Source organism: Stegodyphus dumicola, chromosome 9 (assembly GCF_044657685.1).
Source record: "Stegodyphus dumicola isolate Sdum_Otavi_A_Nest chromosome 9, ASM4465768v1".
Taxonomy (NCBI): domain Eukaryota; kingdom Metazoa; phylum Arthropoda; class Arachnida; order Araneae; family Eresidae; genus Stegodyphus; species Stegodyphus dumicola.
The window spans coordinates 69,507,114-69,529,552 of NC_140776.1; the positions used below are offsets into that span (position 1 = coordinate 69,507,114).

Consider the following 22,439-nt stretch of genomic DNA (forward strand, 5'->3'; position numbering starts at 1 on the left):
TTTGACGTATCTGGAGACACATCATTCCACGATCTTGCGATGCTCCACACAGAGGATTTTATCTAAAATATTTAAAAAATTCTTGAATAGTCTTACCATTGTTCAAAAATTTAACATGGATTGTAAAAATGCTACTTTATATTTGCATTTCAGCGTGCACGCTATTACGATATCCATAGGCTGAATGACAGACGTACAATTAGGAGGGAAGAATAATATGGATACATAACTTCCGTTACAACCACTTTCACTAACACTTTAAGTGAAGTATGAGTTGAACAGTTGTCTACAATCAGGACTATTTTTGAGTTATCAGGTAAATCAACCGAATTCAAATGTTGCCGATCCTCGGGTATCATATGATTTTCAAACCTATATTTCATTAACACTTGTGTCATCCATGCTCTTTCATTTGCAGGATATATAACGGGGAAAAATTGTTACTCCTTTAAATACTTGATGTCGTACATGTTTTCTGATTACAAAAAGTTTGCATTATGAAAAACTTCTCATTCCTTAATTTTGCTGCTCCGTGCTTCCCCAAATTCCAAAAATTTTGTTTTCTCTAAATTCTGCAGTCTGGTACCGACATATTCTGCTGCCGTTTCTGGGTTTATGGTGAATAACATATCAGTTATTCTTAATTAAAATAGCACTAAATGTAATCTTTTGGCTTATGAGTTTGATTAGCAAAATCTGTTTTTAGCATATGAAAAAAAATTTTTGTTGAATTTTTCCTTGTCAACATTTCTTACAGCATTTAAAAATCTATAATCATTGTCAAGCGTAATGTTAGCATAAAAGGTTGCCATACTCTTGTTATTCAATTACTAATATAAAAAAAGTTTAGACATCACTGTATGAGTTATTACTGAAGCTGTCATCTATTGATAAACATGCGGTGATGAAAACAAAATATAATAAATGACGACCTGCCAGGTCGGCGTCAGGAATATAAAATTGGTGAATGTTTCGGTTTGAGATGTATGCCAAGCAGTTACTCAGCTAAGGAGCCAGATTATTAATCTCACAATTTATGCTTACATGATTGTTTTTTCATAACGAAGTATTTTATTTACTGCCTAAGTAAAATTAAGAATTGGAATTTTTAAGTGAAATCTGCACATTTTATTATGGAAGGAAAAATCAAATGCGCATGCGTAAAGCATATTAAAAAAAGTTTGTCGCTTTGAGGCCCGGATTTTAGATTATTCCGGATAATGGATGTCCGGATTTAGGACTTGGACAACAGTAGAGATGGCAACTGTTGAGAACCATTAGTACTGTATTTTCTCTCCTAGCTTTTTAGAGCCAAATTCTAAAAATTTTAAAAGTGTTTGCTTAATTCTGCGTTTTCTCAATGTGTTTAACGAAGGAGCTCTCCTAAATTTTAAAATGGATCCTTCCATGTAGGGATTATTTTTCTCTTACTTACAAAACCTCAAAAACTACTTGCAAAGGTCATGCTGAACCTTTCCCTTTTAACTCTTGAACTTTATGCCAGTTTAATACAAGAAACGACCAACCACAGTGAAGCAAACACTAACTGACATTCATCTACAATTTCGCTGAGTCAGCTGCACATTTGTCTTAATAATTTATGGACATTTTGGGCCTAAGGAGTAGTAGGAGTAGTAGAGACAACAAGAATGGGAGAGGTTCAAATTACAGGGAAATAGAAGATCAAATGTGTATGTGCATTAGATATTGTAATGTTAATATTACTGATGCATTCTTATTGGAATGAAATTTTCTGTTAAAGAAATAATATTGCAATAGTTACCTGTAATTTATCCATGACTCTTTTCATTTGTTATGTTCTTACTGTAATTGTATTCTTTTGGAATTAAATTATTTGCATAATTTTCCCTTCTTAATTTTTAGAGGATAAATAGTAAAAACACAAGAAAAATACACACAGGGTTCGTACACATTTCCTTACATGAAAATTAAGGACTTTTAAGGACCATCAAAGAAAAAATTAAGGACCTATCAGCAAACAAAAAAATGAATAGAATAAAGCAATTATCCATACAACCGACTTCATGCTTGTAATTTCACTTTAAGAAACTAACAGAAGTGTGTATTATGCACTATTATTAAATTCAATTTAATACTTACCATAAAACAATTTTGAAAATTAAACTAACTCCCTACAAGTTATGAAGTAGATAACATTAAATTAGGAACATAATTTCTTGAAAAACACGTATAAGTGTATTTTACACTAATAACAGTCACTATTTTAGAGATTTACATGATTATTATTTAACTTATTTGATATTTATTTAAACACAGTCAACTACTATTATAATCACAATGTAAGAATATTTTGCAGATTAAAATAACTGATTTGTAAACATACAATTTATTTCCTTGGTTTTTTGAAAGATACTAGAATAATCTACTGTACAATAAAAGATACAAAACATTTGTGCTTTTTTTAAATCTGAAATCTTTTCAGCTATTTTAACATCTAATTTATTTATGTCTATTTCCTTTTCTTTAACTATTCTTCTAAGTTCATTTGTTTTGATAAATAAATCAATGTTCCTGCTGGTCTCAGCTTCATCTGCTAAAGCGTCTACTTCTTCATAAATATCTTTAATGTCCCTTTGAAGAAATTTCTTTTTCTGCTTCATATAATCAATTTCTTCCTCAATAATATTTCTTTTCCTCTTTGAATTTTCAGATTTAGTTAAAGATTTTTGTTCTTCTAAATAACGAACTCCACTTCTTGCAGAAGCTGCTGCTGATCTCATTTCTTTATTAATTTAGATATTAAGAACACCTCCAGAAAATTTTATGTAATCAAATACTGTGCGTTGAAAAATGTATGATGAGTCACTTAAATTTTCAATTTCAATTGCTTTATTTACAGAGAAGCCCCTTTCCACAGAAACCTGTTCATGTGACAAGATAAGAATACTTGTCACAGTGAATACTTGAATAGTGAAAATATACATTTTTTACTATATATATATAAATATTATATATAATTTATTTCCTAAACAATATTGATTAATTGATTATATTATCTCCTAAGTTTAATTAAAGTAGAATTATTTTAAAAGAGTGAATCCATACTGGTAAGTTATATTTTGAAAGATGTATATATATTATATACAGTACAAAGTCCAAGATCCGGACATCCAATATCTGGAATGATCTAAAAATCCGGACCTCAAAGCCAACACCAACCAATTTTTTTAGGGCTTTTTTGAAGGGAAGGGGTATGCTTTAAGCATGCGCATTAGATCTTTTTCCTCATCATAAAATTATATGCCGGAAATCCCGATTCTTAATCTCAGTTTGGCGCTAAATAAAATATCTCATTATTGAAGAAATAATTATTTTAGCATAAATTTGTGTGATTAGTAACTTGACTCCATAGCTGCGTATTTGCTTGGCATAATCTCAAACCAAAACATTTGTTAATTTTACACCAACTAATATTTTATATCCTTGATGCCGAAATCGTGAATAATTATTTATTGTATTTTGCTTTCATCACCACATGTTTATCAACGGATGACAACTTGAGTGATGAATCAAGCAGCGACGCCAAATAACAGAGTATTATTTGATTACAGATTTAAGTTTAATGCGCTAAAATGTTGACAAGGGGAGATTTAGCAGAAATTTCTTTCCTTATGCTAAAAATAGATTTTGTTAATGATACTCATAGGACAAACGATTATATTTAGTGCTATTTGAATTAAGAATAACTAATTTGTTATTCACATAAAGCCAGAACCAGCGCCAGATCTGGCATGGCCGCACCAGGCGGCAGAATTTAGCGAAGTTAAACAGAAGTTTTTCATTGCGATGACAATGCCCAATCATCAATCAATTAACGGAGGGCGAAATCTACAGTATGGTTCTAAATCCAGAAAATACAGCTACCGATAGTGATGAAAGTAACAGAGAGGTTACTGAACGAGAAAAAATTTTGATTGACAAGTTATTCGGAATTCTCGACACAGCAATTACAGTACTTTGGAACTTAATAACTGAACAAGAAATTATATGTCTATAGTATTAGTCTAAAATATTAGCAGAGAAAACAAATCAAACAACTCACATTGAAAGAAATGTTTAATAAAGTAAACATATAAATATTAAGCTCTTTTCTTTTGTAAATTTTGATACCCTTTAAATCATAAATGCTTCATTATTTCATAAATCACGATTTCATATTTTCAATTTTATAATTTCTACGTGCCATCTTAGTAGATTTAAAATGATCTAATATCCGGAAAAATCTCAAATCTGGAATTGCCGAAGTCCCGACGAGTCCAGACCTCGGACTTTGTACTGTATAAATAAATATATATATATATATAATACGGAATGTATATTTTCAGTTAAACTTCTACCCAATAACTTAAGTAATTCATGAAAGTTAATTTTGCATCTAGTTCATTCAGGAAAATTAGTTTCAATTAGTTGTTTTCAGCTTTAAAAATATTAAAAAAATTTTAATTAATTAGTTATTTTCAATTAATAATTGTATTGCCATTAGCAAAAATTATGCATTACTATCAACAACATAGGTTTAAACCAAATACTTAATTGTCTATTGAAGCTTCAAAACGTATTTCCGAACTTTTCCGAACTGAATTTTCAGCGCTGACTCTCCCATTCTAGAAATTTCAATTTGTTTCAGACAAAGACCACATTTAAGGATTGCCATCCATCAATATCCAGTCTTTGTAGTCAGCTTGATGAAGCTACAGTTTATTGAAAATGCACTTTCCAGGCATCTCGTTCCTATTGGCGTCGGAAGGGATGTGGCTTTCCAGGTTGAGATTGCTCTAATTTTGGCAAATATTTTCAGAATGCCCCCCTTTTTTTTCTCAAGCACTTTCATCATCACTTTTGCCTCTTAAAGAACTTCCGGCTTCACGCTTTCGTCACAATCTGCCTAAATTTATGGACAACACCTGTTTCGAAAGATTGGGTGAATAGCCAATCAGACACCGATACTTTCGATCGGGTAGCTGTTTTTTTTTTTTTTTTTTTTTTTTTTTTTTTTATCGTGCAACGCAAATCCGCCAGCAGATTGGTTAAGAGCCGTGCAATTTTAATTCCATATTCATGAGAAATCGTAATTCACACTTAGAATGGCAATCATTAGAAATGATAAGAAATGTCAAATGAGCAAAATTAAGGACCGATTATTCATTTTAGCCAAAATTAAGGACTTTTAAGGACCGTACGAACCCTGTACACAAGGAAATACCGTAATACTTAACATAGTATTCCGAGTGTTTCCAGGAGTGGAGAAAGGCAGGGTTTGTACACACTTCTGCACATGGGAATTAAGTACTTTTAAGAACCTATCAGCAAATGAGAGCTGAATAAATTCAATTAACTTATGTCTGAGCTCCATTTTTGTAATAACTCTAAGAATATAAGAATAACAAGTTTATTAAGAATAAAATAGATCTGTAATTAGCATGCATTCTTATTAAACATAATTTAATAAACATAACTATAAAACAAATTTGAGAATAAAATCCACTTTATAAAATTTATCAGATAGCATTAAATATTTTACATGTACATATTTGAAAGAAGATTAGGGGCATTTTATTTACATTTTACTAACAGCTTTATGTTGATTTTTTTCTTTTATATCTCATTTTGCCACATACTTAGTCTAGAGGTTTAGTAAATAGCAGACAGATTTTATGTCAAATGGCATAGGTTAAAATGAGAAATAAAATCAGAATCAGCATGATGTGTAACAGAAGATTGGCTGTTGCTAGTGCTGCTGAGATAGATCCTAGAGAGAGATCTGTTGATCAGAACAAACCTGAAAGCCTGATGAAGTTTTGAGGTTGGCAAGTTTTGAAAATTAGTTGTGCTCCATCTGTCTGACACAGTCAGTGTTATATCTTCATGTAGAGTTCATTGTAATCTAATTAATATATTTTAAAGTTCCAATAAGCCACTAATGCACCAGAGGTGATAAGTTGTTTTGTATTATTTTAAATCTTACTAGATGCGAAGAATAAGTTCTACTTTAATTTTAATATTTTTTTTTGCTATATCTTGTGCCCACAGTAAGGATTAATGAAAGGCAATAACTTGCTTTAATATGCAGAGATAACTTTTAAAGGTGAGTGGTTAGTTAGAAATAATTTAAATTAGGTAGCTAAATACCCTTAATCGTTATAAATTGCATGATCACTTTTAAATTTTATTTATTTTTTAAAAACATTTGTTGAAAAAGCACTATTCAAATCACAATCTAATAATATTTCACAGTTTAAAATGCATGTAATTTTAAATTGCCAGTTTTAAATCAATGTCATAACACTGATTCTTAAACGGTATTAGGGTAATTCCACATTAAAAGCTACAAAACATTTACGTTTTGACACATAAATATTTTGTTATGTGTCTTTTTAATTTGAAGCCTTCCTAGACATTTTGGCTTAATTTAAATCAATTTTCTTCTCTTTAAACATTTTCCCTAACAATTAAAAATCTGTTTCAATTACACAAACCAATGTTCCCACTTGTTTCTGTGTGCTTTATCTCCTGATTTGCCACTCTCTTAACAGTGTTTGTAACAAGGTTTTACTTGATCTGGTAAAAGTTAAATAGTCCAAAATCTCTTATAGACATGAAGCAAATTATTGCTATGTCTGAAAGTAACTACAAAGTCACATAAAAGTTTAAATAAACCTTTTATTTAAAAAGAACTTAGAACATATAGGCACGTTCCTATGTTGACAAAATCAACTACAGCTTGTGGTGATGCAATTAAACAGGAATAGTCAAATTCAAACTAAAAATGTAGACTAGTAGTCAAAGACTACACAATTTAATTTTAATATAAGCTGGCTCAGTAACTCTATTGTCATAACAAATTCAAATGTTAGCGGCAATTATGCAATGATGAATAATTAAAAATTATCAGAGGTGGCAGAAACAAATGCAACATCCAAGTGCAGGGTAAAAACACTCTGCCTTTCAGTCCCAAAACCTCAGTTATATAAGGTGAATCTTTTAAATTGCTAGTTTTCAATTTCACTATTAATAGAAAAATTCTTTTTTATAAATTCCTGTCCATGCAAAAAGATTAAAAACATTTTTGATATTTTCCATACTTGTGTCTAGTGAAAAGTTGAGAAAATAAACATGTTAAGAAAAAGATTTCTAGTATCAGAAGTACAACATTCAAACATTATGTTTTCATTGTTCTTCCAGATGTTAAAAAAAAAAAAAAAAAAAAAAAAAAAAAAAAAAAAAGAACTTCATTGCAAACTTTCTGTAAAATACATCCATTATGTGTTAATACAAAAGACATTTTCATTTTGTCAATTTTTTTCTGGAGCCTTCTAGAATTATGGGTCTGTAAATCTTGCCTTCAAATCCTTCTAAACTTTTCAAGTTGCAATGTGTAAAATCCTAAAGAAAAATTAGCCCTACATATTCAGCAAGAGAAAAAGGGCTAGAAATATTTTGAGAAAAAAAAAAGTGTAAAATTAATTTCATAGAGAAAACTGATGCATATTCTGACAATTCTTAGACAATTACATGGGAAAAATTCTTACCATGAAAAAATTAAAAGGAAGAAATTTTTAATTAACTATATAGCTATTTTGCTTTTGCTATGAATTGCTTTGTAAACTGTGCTTTATAGCATTTATTACCTTGTTTATTTTTCAGATTCAAAATACTATATAATAAATCGTCAAAATGGAAAGTAATGCCACTTTATAATATAACAGCAAAAGAAAATAAAAATGTTTTATTTTAATGTTATTACTTAAATGTAATTTAAATATATTACCATTATTTTAGTTAAATTTATCAATGTTATTGTGTTTTAAAAAAATTCCCAGATCTCCAAAATAAAAATTTTCTATAGAAATCAATCTTAAAATCGCCAAATTTAGAGCCGTTTAATAAAAGAACTCACATCCCCAAAAGCAGAAAGATGTTAAAATGCTTTTCATTAAAAAAAATGAAATAATTTTGAAATGCTTATGTTTGACTCCTTGCTCCAGAAACTCCAATATCCCACCTTTTTTACCACATTAGAAATAGGAACAAATTATAACCAACGAGATATATACTGGGAGAGAGCATATCTGCAACCTCCAACCGGTTCCAGCATTAGTGTCACTTGAATGTTGGTCGAATTCCGAAAGTACAGAAATACTTTACATTCATTTCTATGGGACGACATAAAATTTAAGAACTACCAAACTACTTGAAATTTCACACACTGCATCTTTGCATTTTTGTTTTCTCTTGTCCTCCACGATACTGCAGTTTTAATGGTCAGAAATCTATTTGAAAATCATTTCTGGGTACAAGGCCTAAATATTAACTACGGTTTCAAAATTCAATTTTTCTGCTGGAAAAAAATTAATAATAATAATAAAAATGTGAAAAATCACACTCTTCTTTTGAGTCCTTAATTTGCTTACTGAATAAAATACTACTGATCTTAGTTCATTATTGCCTTTTATTGAATAGCAAAATTCCGGTAGTCTTCTTTTATGTGAAATAACTTCAATGACATACAATAAAATTAATTATAATCAGAATAAAATTTCAGCAAAAATTGTAATAAAAATTCATGTAAATGCAAAATCTAAAATTATAAAAAAATTCTACACTTTTTACATTTGCATCATAATTTGCAAATGAGTAGTACAAGTAGGAAAAAAAGGGTAAAAATAAATTAGTCACAAAATAAAATAATACTTAAGTTATATATGCTGAATGAAAATGAGAAAATGACTACATGTACATTTTAACGAAGAAATATATTCTCTAATTGAAAACATTTCTCAACTATATTTCTGCGATTCCCATTCATTGCGACTTTTTCTGCTTGATAATATTTAGCAGAGAAAAAAGATTTACTTCCTACCACATCAATTTTTAACATGATAATTTGTTATATGCCTCACATTCAAAGCAGACGATCATTGTCAATTTCAAAACTCTTGTTTTTGCTTTTTTCAGTCTGCATTAATGGCTCGTTTCCATTTCTCAAGGAATTTATATTTTCTGTTATGTCTATGACAGCAAAAGAACACTTTCTTTTCTCTGTTATAGTTTTATCTAATACAATGTCTTTAGAAAGTTCATTGGATTCAGCAGTTCTGTTTCTATTATCTTTTTCTACCTCTTCTGAATTCTGTTTTTCTAATTTTATATTTTCATCAGTTACAGTTCTATCCATAGCTATCACTGATACATTTGGCATAACTGATTGTACAAGACTTTGCAAACACTTTGGACTCAAGCAAATGTTTCTTGTACGGTTATTCAACTTATAAATTCCAATAAGGTGATCAGCAAGCAAAAACATATTTTCTCGAAGAGAAATAACAATGAATTGGGCATTCTTAGTACAATCCTGTAAAGAAAATATAAACACAAATTTTATAGTATTACACTGATTAATAATAACAAGAAAACAGGCAACTGAAAAAATGGCTCTATAAAATTTTAATTTGTAAATTGATATTACACACACAAAACAAACAAACAAAAAAAAAAAAAAAAAAAAAAAAAAAAGGGGGGGGGAAGGAAAAATTTTGCAATGATTTTAAATGAACTATCCCCAATGGCTATTTAAAATAGGATTGTAATTTAAAAAATTCAGTTTTTCTTAAACTGCCACTTTTTGTTTTAAAACTGTAAACTGTTAACAAACAATAAGGCTAACATTGTGGAAAGGTAGGACATTATTTAACTTGAATTCACTCATAGTTTCTTTATATCAGCGGTCTTCAAACTTTGTTGACTCACAGAACCCTTACAATTAAAAGGTTTTTCCGGGCAACCTCATCCCACCCTTCAAAAAATATATCTTAAAATAAAATAATATTTTAATTAGATAAGTATGTTTTAGGTACTTTAATATGTCAAGACAATTAAAGAAAAATATTGCATTTTTTATTAAAAAACCGTAACATAAAATTAACGTAATTTATTCATTAACTCGTGTTCAGGGTGTCACCTATTTTTGGATTATATTTAGTGTCAGCAGTCTGCTAAAATTTTTTATAAGTCCAGCTCTACTGATATTATCTGCATCGCATTTCACATTCTGTATTCAATTACGGCAAAGCACACTAGGGCTATCTGCCTGAGGGGAGGGATGCCTTCGTGGAGGACTTTCTAAGGGGAACTGGCTTGTATACACGTTACACATGGAGAAAACCACGAAAACACCCATGCAGCCAGCCCGTTCGCGGGATTCGAACCTCGGACCGAACTACCAGTGTTCAGCGACTTTACCGCTCGGCCGCTGGTGGGCCTTTATTTTACAATGTGTATATATATATATATATATATATATGAATTAAAAAAAGTTAGGATTAAAATGCCTAGAAAAAGCCGTAAGAATACTTGAATGCTACCTATCCCTTTTTTCAAAAAGAAAAAAAAATTAGTAAATAATATTTGAACCGAAAATGCTTATATAACATGAAATTATATGAATACCACAAACATTTGTTAATCTCTTTTGTTCAATGCTTTAAACAGAACTTGTCAAGGAAGTGTTTTGAAGCTTCAAATCAAATTGATTAACTAGACCAACTAAAACAAGTTTCATTCCAACAAATCCACTGAGACTTGTTTCAGATGTCCAAGCCACAAAAGTATTGAATGTTGAAATAAGTATTACTAATTAGAGACTAAAAATTGAAACAGATAATATAAAAGTAAAATACAAGTAAATTAATAATATACAAGTAAAATCCTAAATAGGAGCTTTCCTATCAAGGCAAACGATCAAATAATGATTTAAATGCAAAAGATAAATTAAAAAGAAATAATCTTTATAATAAAAAATAAAAAGCTCAAACTATTTTCATACATGAAAGTTAATTTGATTTTCCAGTATAAAAGCTAAAAAAGGCCTGTCTTGAATACGTGAATTAATAAACTTTTGTTTTAAAAATTTTAAAGTTATAAACCTGTGAAAGTAAAAACAGGGAAGAGCAAATCTGCTCAAAAAACTTGGATGGTAAAACCAGAGAATGACAAAATTCATACCTGGTAGTATCATAATCTTCCGAAGTTTAACAGAATACAATAGGAAGGGGGAATTGAGAATTAGTAAAAATACTTTAAGAACTAAAACAAAAATGGAGAAGTCAAGACAAATGCCTAAATCATTAGAACAGTCTCATTGAAACATTTTCCCTCTTATCAGTGGGATGGACAAATAATATATATATATATATATATTTTTTTAAACAAATAAAGGGTAGCCAAATCAACATTTCTGATACAATGCAATTTTTAAACCACTACAGCAAGTTATAAACAATTGCATAAATCTATACCCTACGCCTGTGGTCTCAAACTCAAAAAGTTAGGATTAACTGCTAGTTAATTGTGAAGTTAGGATCAAATTGCCTGTGGGCTGCATACACAATCTGGAAACAGCTGATAGGCCAGAATTTTTTTTAACAAAATTTAAAAAATTTAATTAAAAAAATATTTTGTTGACCAAGTATTATTCAAAATAAACATAAGCAACAGTAACGATATATATATAAACACTTATTAGTCCAAAGGGGCTTTGTCAATGAAGGACTATTGTTTTCATTTTGCGATTTTGCATCAAACCACTCTGAATATGTCCTTTTTCCTTTTCAAACTGTAGCCACCAAATATTATCACCCTGTATTACATTTGAAGAAATTAAATAATGAAGAATCTGCATAAATATATGTATGTTTCTCGCATTGTGGTAAAACAACGGTACCTAGAACCATCGAATTTTGAATGACGTAATCCTACTGCAAATATGGGTATGTGGAAGCACAAACTTGAAATTTGTTTTATCATAAATTTCATGTTTTGTAAAACTTTAACGAATTTTTGATTAAAAAAATTCAAGATTTCAAAGCGACCAGTTAGCAACGTTGTACAGAAAAAAACATTTTTATCTCCAGCACATGAGACTGAGTATCGGAAATTCTAAAGATATGCTCAATTTAAAATTATTTTGCGATATTGCTCTAGAACTGAATTTGTTGGTTTAAGTGCGAAGAACATGATATTTAATAAATAAAGGTAACACACAGTATGTTAAAAAAACGTCCCTTTGGATGTAATTTAAAATCTCAAACCTTTTAGATTTTCTTTTTTTATTTATTTTCTATATGAAATTTAATTTGGTATTTGCAAAATTTAATTTGGTTTTTTGCAAAACATTTTTGGGGAATATTATTTGTAATATCAAATTTTCAGACTGATGTTTATTTAAAATAGTCTAGGATAAAATAGTTTCTAGGGACAAAAAAAACCGGACATCATCTCAGGAAGTGAAAAGGTGTTTCCTCTTCTTCTCCACAAGCTGAGCAGAGAGAAGATTCAACAAGACCACATATGTGGAGATGCTTGGCCAGATAAGCATGTCCGGTGACAATTTGAATTACCTGGCATAAGTTAGTTCTACTGAGGTGTATGAGTTTACCTGATAAGTTAAGTGTACTGAGCACCAATTTAGAATGAGCACAGTCCGGTAGTTTAGACCATATATCATCATGTTTGTTCTTTATCCAGCTTCTTACTTCTTTTTTAACAGTTTGATATGAAACTGGGTAAAATGGTTCTGGGCCAGACATTGGTAGTTGCGAAGCAAGTAATAGAAATCATGCAAATAATAGAAAGAAGCCAAGTATATTTAATAAAATAAAATACTTCAACTGTTAGCAATATTTAAAAAATTAAAACAGTTTGGACAACAATTTTTAATCAAGGTATAAATCTTACTTTTATGTAGCTCCCAATAATTGACACATTACGAAAATCCAATGCAGCATCAATTTCATCCATTACAAAGAATGGTGTAGATCTATAATAATGCAAAGCAAAAACCAATGCTAATGAACTGAGGGTTTTCTCGCCACCAGACAAATTGCGTATACTTTTCCAAGATTTTCTTAAAGGTCTGACACTAAAACAAATAAAAATAAAATATATACACACATATAATGAAAAATTAAACTTGCATTATCCAAGCAATATTTAATATTAAAAATTAGAATTTTTGACCACAAGGAATGAAATGAATCTGGTATGGTCAAATGAAAAGGTGATGAGAATCATAAAATCTATACATACATATCAGTTAAAAGTTCTAATTCCATTTGCTTGTAGAGACTACTTCTATATTATGGTAACTGATAGACTTCCTTCTCAAAGCAGTGACTAGACTGACAGAGGAACTAAACTGTCACACACTTCCACAATCAAGCTTCCAACTGGAAATATTGACTTCTCAGATGTTTTTCAAGGACACCATACAAAGGGTAATCTTAGGATGACATTTGGACTTTCCAACAAATACAGCAGCACTTCCCTTTGAAATTTCATCAGATTATTATTATTATTATTTTTTAAATGGGGAAAACACAGTTGAATATTATCATGCAATATCAGAGCTCAACATCCTGTACCATTTGTTTTTGATGGCAGTACATCATCACAGCAGTATTTGACAGTATACTATTTACACAGTCGATAAGTATCACATCCCTTTAGCAGAAAAAAACATGTAATAAATGTAAACATGTAAACATGTAATTTTGTGGATTAACGCTGATTTTTGTTGTTTGACTTCTGAATGTAATAAATGCTTCGCTCTGAATTTATAATGTAATTGAGAAGCTAGATATTCCACTATACACACATTCGTTTCATTTATAGTTGAAAGTGTAGGCCATGTTTCATCATCCATCACTAATTTAGGAAAAAAGGCTATGCCACTGTCATTCTGTAGGAAATGCTCCAATGGAAGGTTAATTCGAAGCTTGAATTTCTTTTCCAAGAAATGTATAGTCACACTGTTAATCATCTTCATGCAAGCAGCCATTAGTCCTATGTGCTCAGTTACAACGATTAAGCTTGATTGGCTTGCAATATTCAACAAATTTTTGTAACTTTGAAGGAAATATGCACTACCCTTACAGACAGGTTTTTTAACTTGAATTTCCCCAAATGTAGCTAGGGCCCTCCTATAAATAGCAGCTAGCACTTTGTATACGATCAACACAAGGCATGTGATTGCAAAGTGTCGTTTACCAGGGTATTTCACGATTGAAACATTTTTATGTTGCACATATAAAAAAATACCTGTAATCTAACAACAGATGAAGCTGATGCCACACACCACATTACTGCACATAATCATTCATTACCATATAATGTGATAAACTTCTTTCCCTACCATAACATCAAAAAAGGACTAATTGGTAGCTGAAAAGACTGATTATTCCATATTCTCTAATTTAGGAATTTCAGTTTATTGTCACTCTCTTGCTTAACCATACCAAATAATTAAAGTTTTAAAAACAAGGGGGGAACATAAATTAATGCAAAGAACCAAAATAAATATATAATTGACATACTGCCTGACCCACTTTTTGTTTCCACCAGCAGGTGATTCTTCAGCTTCCAAATTTTCATACCGAAATCTGTTCTTTTAAAGACATTTATTTATGAGAATAATGACTTTGTCCATTAACTGATACAGGGAATGTGTTTTGGTTGAAAATAGAATAATTTAATCCTCTCAGATTCTAAATGAAACAGAGCAATGTATATATTTGCAAAAATCAATTGAGAAATTTTAAACAAAATTCTTACCGTTAAGATCTGAGAGCCAACTTACATATTAGTTCAATATAATTTACAAGTAATTCAATTTCAAAATGAAATTATAGGTTAAATAACTGAAAAAAGTTATTTTAATTTTTTAAAAATCATAATATACATTAACAGAATTTCTTAATATTGATATTTAACTTGGAAATCTCTTGCTGTTACAGAAGAGCTACTGGTCTCTAATTCCCCATTAACACAAAATGAAAATACAGTAAAAGCTTGTTTATCTAGGAAGCTCAGAAGATACTGAATGCCGGATGCGCGAGCATTCGATATAGTTTGAATGCATAAAAAATCAAAATCACTTTAAAAAAGCCAAAAGAATGGAATAAAATTATAAAAATGGTTGCTTTTGTAGCCAACTTGAATCTCAAAGTCTAAATTTAAAATTATGCAAAATTTTGAGCACAAAAGTGCATTTCAGCTGATATACTTTGTAGGCCTTTAATATGAAACTAATATATCTATTCAGTTATAAAATCTTGTTGAACAAGGAAGTTGGAAGAAATGTTGCCAAATTCATTTTGGCAAAAACTTAATGGAATAGACCATACTTTAATGCAGTTAGATAATAAACAAATACAAAGTACAGATATAACATATAAAATACTGTTAAATCACATATCATAATCTTTCACACTACATCCCCAATGTTTATCCATTTTTCAAATAAAATCATACTTTGCACCTTTTTGATGCCAGGATTCTGCAACTCAAAAAATATTCCACCACATGCTATCCTGTAGATGGTAGGCAATATCAATAATTTTTTTCGAGATGTGAAGAAAAAATACAACTTACATCCTTTGTTACAAAAATTACACAGGATTATGTATAGAAAATTAGTTGGGTTTACATAAAACCAAGGCAAAGCTCTTGTGATTGTTTTGTAATGTCATGCTTATCCATTTTTGGTGGTAAATCACAGTGCTTAGAATGTATATGTGATAATAGCTAATGCAATAGTGTAATGAGATCTATAAATTTATCATTTATTTAATTTTCTGAGGAAAATTTTACTTCTAAAATATTCCGGTTGGTTGAAACGGAGTATAGTCAGACTTTTATCCTTCCATCTACAACAATGCTGAGTAAAAAACATTTAACTCTAAACTAGCAAAATATGGTATCCTTATTTGTCTTGCCATCTTTTACTTTTAACAACACAGGTTCATGCAACCAACAAAAGAAAAAAAAATCTTGTGATTGCTTGAAAATGGTTAACCACAATCAGAACCAAAGTAAAAATTTTGTATTATTGCCAAAGCACTAAATGATGCAAATGCCCAAAACAGAAACTACAGGTGACAAAAGAATGCTTTTTGTCTGTAGAACTTTTCCTCCCTTATTTCTTGAATGCAAGTTACAGGTGAATTGGTTACCTTCAATATGTCTGATAGGTGGAGCTATTTCAGATGACAAATCATTCGTGCTTAGGGCAATATATATAGATGAATTAATAGGATAACCTTAAATTTAGCTTATGAGTTTTCAATTTTAGGTCAATTTCTGAAGAAAAATATTAAATATTTTATGGTAAAACTTTGGCCATCACTTGATTGCTTGGGGAGAAGAAAGAAGAAGAAGAGGGGACAGTGTTTTATATCTTTCATTCTACTGGGCCGATTGATGAAATTCAAGATGGGTTTTTCATATCTCATATATTTAGGATATATACTTGATTTATGTATAGCACTGTTCTAATACATGTATCTTGACACAAAATCAGACTTTTTCTGAAATGAAATGTCCATTTTTATCCATATTTTGATTCTATGCCTCAAATTATGCCTTAATATTAAATTTTGTAAAATCTGGTGGGAAATTTATGGTGAAATTCAAAAATTTATCTTGGCACATATTTTTCAGTTTGTGCCAAGAATAATTCACTTGGCGAACTTCTTAATATAAGGCAACCTATTTTCCTTCCCTTTTTTTCATTATAAATGAGAGGAAATAAAGTTGCATCATTCCTACTTTCAAATAATTTTTAATAAAGTGCGTAAACAACATTTGATGTTATTATCGCTTTCAACAAATATGCCAAATTTCAAAATGCATCAATTTGTAAATTCATGTATGTCTCAGAAAATTTTGCATAAAAAAACTCTAATTTTTTGCAGGTATGATTCGAAATACATAAAAATACATTTAAGATGATGGTAAAAATTTTACAGGTTATAATTAAAAATTTTTTTTGAAAAATGTATAAAAATTATTTAAAAAAATCATAAAATAGGTGAATTTTATTTGGAATGAACTAAATTTTGAATTCTAAAAGAAAGAATCAAGTAGGTTAATATAAAAAAAGATATTAATAAATATATACAAAATTCAATATACATTGATGAGCTAATTTTTCAAAAAAATACTCGTGCTTTTTTTAAAAACTTGGAAATTTCACATAATTTTAGATGTAAAATCGCAATATGGAAAAAAAAGTGGCAGGTCATTTCAGAAAAAGTCCGATTTTGTGTCAAAATACCTATATTAGAACAATGCTATATATAAATTTAATATGTGTCCTAAGTCGTGCTTTTGAGACAAGAAAAGTGCAAGTTGAATTTCTTCAATCAGCTCAGTAGAACGGGAGATATAGAACTGTTTCATTTTTTTCGCAGTGTACATTTAATAATCCCACCTACCGGAATTTTGGGTAGATAAGACGCGGCTTATATGTGTTTTAAAGTTGAAAATTTAGGTCTGCAGTGTATCTGAAGGACTTTAATTTTCTTCTGTCTTACAGAGCAGATAGAAAGTGTCAACAGTTAGAATGCACCTTCAAGCAAAATTAATTGCTCAGCAAACGGGCATCAAAAATTTTGTTGGAGGACCTAATTGGTGTTTCAATTTCATAAAGAAATTATCTGTCAGGACCAAAACAATAGTTGGACAAAAGTTTCCCATTGGCTGGCTTGAAAAAAGATAGCTTTTTTGGAGTACACATCTAAGAAAATAAAAGAACAAAATTTGAATAAAGGGCAAATAATTAATATGTATGAAGTGTCCGTTACTTTTGACTGTCTCCAAGCAGAATTGTTCATTCAACAAGTGAAAAAATAATTTCTGTGTAAACTGGGAATAAAAAGATTTCTTTTATTTATGTTTCAGGCTTTGCCGTTAAGAGATAGAAGTTAACCCCTTTGACAATTTTGAAAAGGAAAACAGTTCTGAAAGGAAATTTTCCTAAAGGAATCCTTATTTATGGCAGTGAAAAAGGATGGATGTACGAAAAAATGATGCTGTTTTGGCCGAGAGAAATTTATCGAAAAAAAAAAGGTGCTTTTTTCCAACCCCAGGACTAATCATTCTGGATTCAATGCGATCCCATTTAGTGTATATAGTAAAATCTGAAGCAAAAAAACTAAGCACTGATGTCTCAGTGAGAACAGGTGGGCTTCGAAAAACTTTACAGCCACTGGATCTCACCATCAATAGAATTTTCAAGCAGGAACTACAAAAGCAGTGGGAGGAACGCATACAAAGCGTACTCCATACCTTCACAACTTCCAGACAAATGAGAAAAGCTTTGTATGAGGAGGCTGCCTTATGGGTCGATACAGCATGGCAATCAGCCCGAGTTGATATGATAGTATCAGTTTTCATTAAATCGGAAATCAACCAAAAGGAAAATGAAAGTAAAGATAGGGACATTGAAAGAAGTGATTTAGAACAGAATAATGAAATTGACCTTGATTGTCATTTGTTAAATTTATTTAATTTTGACATTGACAAGTTGGATTTTGAACAGTTTGTATAAATAAATGTAGTTCAATTTAATTATAGAATTCTGTTTGATTATCTAATTTACATATTCTTTTTTCATAATATAACTTTTGGTGATAACTTAATAAATGAGTATTAAGTGCCATATTTTGGAATGCTTTGCTGTGGCGTATACGACAGTGTGGCTTAGCCAATGAACTTTCATTTTTTTTAGTTAATTATCATGTGTGTGGCATATATGCCAGGGTGGCTTATCTGTCCAAAATTACAGTACTAGCAACAGTGTACTAGTTAGGGTGGGGCGAGAAGAGACATCTGCCCCGGACGCAGCAACCAAGGAGTGCCAAATTGATGTTACAAAACTTTAGAATGAAATATTTTCCATTCTCAGCACACAGAAAGGACACAAATTCTTCAGTTGTCCCCGGTGCTGAAAACCCTAGCTACGTTTCTGACTAAGCAACAACAGATTAAAGCAATATTATTAAAGCTTTGCAAAATAATGTTAAATGACTTGTAATTTTAAAATTAGTTCACACACAATACTAAATGATTACAGGTCGATGAAAACGAGTAATATAATAAAAGAAAAAATAGATAATTTAAATAAAATGAATTCAAAGTCATCTTATGCTTTTGTCTTTAAATAACATTTTATTCCGATATCTCGAACATAAATTTCTTGCTTCGAAATAATAAAGATAAAAACTTTTAAACCACAAAGACTTACCTAAATTCAATGCCCTCAGCAAAAGGATCCAAAGAGTCTACCAATTCAAGCTCTGCATCGCCTCCTAAAGTTATCATTTGGTATAGTTCTTTGACTTTAAGTGTTATTAAATTAAAACCTTTCATAAACTCATTCAATCTATGCTTTCGAAGAGTCTCATAATAACCTCTATAACGATCTCGTTCTTTTACTGTCTCCTCCAAATCATTTAATTTCTTCCGATACATTTCTTCCTAAACAAACAAGTATAAATTATTAGTGATAAAGCTACTTCATTTAATTTTACGAATAAACATGTCTTGAATAAAACTTCAGGTTAAGCCAAACGATCATTTTATATTGAGATACATAATACAAATTCTGAGATCCCGACGTCCAATATCTGGAATGATCTAAAATCTGGACCTTAAAACCACAAACAAACAAACAAACAAACAAACAAACAAACAAACAAAACAAAACAACAAAAAAAAAAAAAAAAAAAAAAAAAAAAAAAAAAAAAAAAAAAAAAAAAAATTAGGAATTTTTTTTCATGCTTCACGCATGTGCATTTGATTTTTTTAACCCCATAAGAAAACACGTGAGAATCCCGATTCTTGATTTCACTTCAGCACTAAATAAAATACCTTATTACTGAAGAAACAAACAATCAATCATTTTAGCATAAATTTGTGTGATAATTTGAATCTGTAGCTGCGTATCTGCTTGGCATACATCTCAAACTTAAACATTCTACATAGAAACATCATTGATTTTACAATTACTAATATTTTATATCTCTGACGCCAACCTGACGAATCATTATTTATTTATTATCTTTTATTCTCATCACTGTATGTTTATCAACACATGACAATTTGAGTATTGACTCCTGCATTGATGCATAAACAATTTATTTTATATTAGTATTTAAATAAAAAAGTATGGATGGAAACCTTTTATGTTGACACAATGCTTAGTGTTGATTACAGATTTAAGTTAATTGCACTAAATTTTGACGAGAAAAAATTCTCTCTAGATGTTGAAAAAAGATTTTGTTAATGATACTCATACAAAAAAGAGATTACATTTAGCACTATTTTAATTAAGAATAACTGATTTTTTATTCACATAAACCCAGAGCTTCCAGGGCACATATGGACACACCAGGTGGCAAAATTTAGAGAAGCACCAAGTAACAAAATTATGGGATGATAAAATTAATAGAATTTAAGGAAAGCACTGGGAGCCAAAATTTAGAACTTAAGAAGGCACTTAGAATTTAGGACCCACAGAGACAGCATCAGGCCGCAAAATATCTAGTGCCGACCCTCAGTAAGCTTAAGTATATGTGAGAATTTATTTATTCAGAGCTTACATAAGCCTTATGCATGCACAAGATTCACATGTAAGTACAGTCAAAAGTCTTTACGCCGGACTCATTGGGACTTCGGCGATTCCGGATTATTGGTTTTTCCGGATAATAGATCATCAGTTTATATCTGGTAAGATGGCATGCAGCAGAAATTATACAATTAAAAATATGAAACCATAATTTATGAAATGAAAAACAATTATGATCTAAAGGGTATCAAAATTTACAAAAAAAAAAAAAAAAAAAAAAAAAAAAAAAAAAAAAAAAAAAAAAGCTTAACATTTATTTGTTTACTTTATTAAACATTTCTTTCAACGTAAGTTTTTCTCTTAATTCTATAAACAGACATAATTTCTTCTTCAGTTACAAAGTTCCGCTGTTCAAGTCCTATAATTGCCGTGTTGAGGATACCGACTAATTTGTCAATCTCAATTTTCTCGTTTTCAATAACCTCTGTGTCACTTTCTTCGCTATCGGAAGCGAATTATAATGACGAGGAATTTGATTTAAAGCGTATCAAAGACGGAGTACAACGAGATGAAATACTACATTTAGTAAGGAGTTATAAGGCAAATAAAATAAAAACATCTGCCCTGAAGATAAGGATAGTGCTGACATATCAACTTCCCGTTCATTGCGCGTTGCGTCGTTCACCCCCCCCGGCAGAGCAGCGTGAAATTGATAAACAGATTTCGGAATATTTAGAGAAACAAAGGATATGCCTTTATCCATTTTTTGCAGCAATTCCACTTTTTGTTTGATGGACATCGAAACATGCTTTCACTTTGTAGATCCTTTGGCAGCTCCAGAATCGGAAACACTTTTTGACATAATCGAAAGTTCCAGCTTACGTTTTATAAAATTGCTCTAACAGTCTGCAAAAAATAATAAGCCAGATCCAATTAGAAGATTAAGGAACAACACAATCTGCAACATTAACTGAAATAGATAATTAGATCTTAGCTTATACCGCCCGTTATACATTAAACGGGCATGCGTAAACGTATTATGCGCATGCGTAAAGGTATTATGGGTTTACGCATACGCAGAAAGTTTGTAGCTTTGAGGTCCGTATTATAGATCATTCCGGCTTAAAGACTTTTGACTGTATAATAAATACCTGGATTAATACAATTCAGGCCTTATTGTCTCAGTGCACAACAGAAGCACATAAAAAAAAACTGAAATGTTTCAGATTTTAAATTACGTTCAAAGGGGTGTTTTTTTAATGTTTTGTGTGTTACCTTTATTTATTAAATATGTTCTTTGCACTTAAACCATAAAATTTAGTTCAATGTTGCAAAATAATTTTAAAACGAGCATATCTTTAGAAATTCCGATACACAGTTCGACGCGCTGGAGATAAAAAGGTTTAACCCCCCCCCGTAAAGTGTTGCCATTGCTTGCTTTTAAATCGTTGAGTTTGTTACTCAAAAATTCGTTAAAGTTTTACAAAATATGAAATCGATAATAAAAAAAAATTCCAAATTTGGGATTTCAGATGCCATATTCACAGTAGGATTACGTCATTCAAATTTTGATGGCTCTAGATACAGCTGTTTTAATCCCAATGCGAGAAATATACATACATTTATGCAGATTTTTCATTATTTAATTTCTTCAAATATAATGCAGGACTCTAACACTTTGTGGCAACAGTTTGAAAAGTGAACCGACATTTATAGGAGCCCGACGCAAAATGCCAAAACGAAAGTAATAGTCCTTCAGGACTCAATCTCTTTGGACTAAACATTTAGCAGAACACCTTGTCTTTTGTTGCCAATCTCATGCTGCATAGCCAATAATGTATAGCAGACGCTGTTAAGGTAGGCTAAAATTATACTTTACTGATTCCAAAGAATTTCAATTAATACAGCAGATTGCATTGCTCCTTAACTTTCTGATTTGATCCAGCTTATTATTTTTTTGCAAGCAGTTATAATTACAACAATTTTACAAAAC

At 30.3% G+C, this 22,439-nt stretch overlaps 1 protein-coding gene and 1 long non-coding RNA gene across 2 annotated transcripts in view; one reads left to right on the top strand and one right to left on the bottom strand.

Annotated features, from left to right (window-relative positions):
- Nucleotides 1-268: 268 nt before the first annotated feature.
- LOC146995377 (uncharacterized) lies at nucleotides 269-18,447 on the top strand. The gene is made up of 2 exons (XR_015043006.1): nucleotides 269-316; nucleotides 17,779-18,447. It is a non-coding gene; the product is annotated as an uncharacterized LOC146995377 (long non-coding RNA).
- The window catches only part of LOC118186856 (structural maintenance of chromosomes protein 4-like), a 139,421-nt gene continuing 123,666 nt past the window's right edge, over nucleotides 6,685-22,439 (bottom strand). The window contains exons 25-27 of the mRNA XM_085823565.1: nucleotides 19,124-19,356; nucleotides 12,775-12,958; nucleotides 6,685-9,394 (exon numbers count right to left, since the gene is read on the bottom strand). Of these exons, the coding sequence (XP_085679691.1) occupies nucleotides 8,945-9,394; nucleotides 12,775-12,958; nucleotides 19,124-19,356 (867 nt within the window). The 3' untranslated portion in view covers nucleotides 6,685-8,944. The remainder of the gene's footprint in view (nucleotides 9,395-12,774; nucleotides 12,959-19,123; nucleotides 19,357-22,439) is intronic.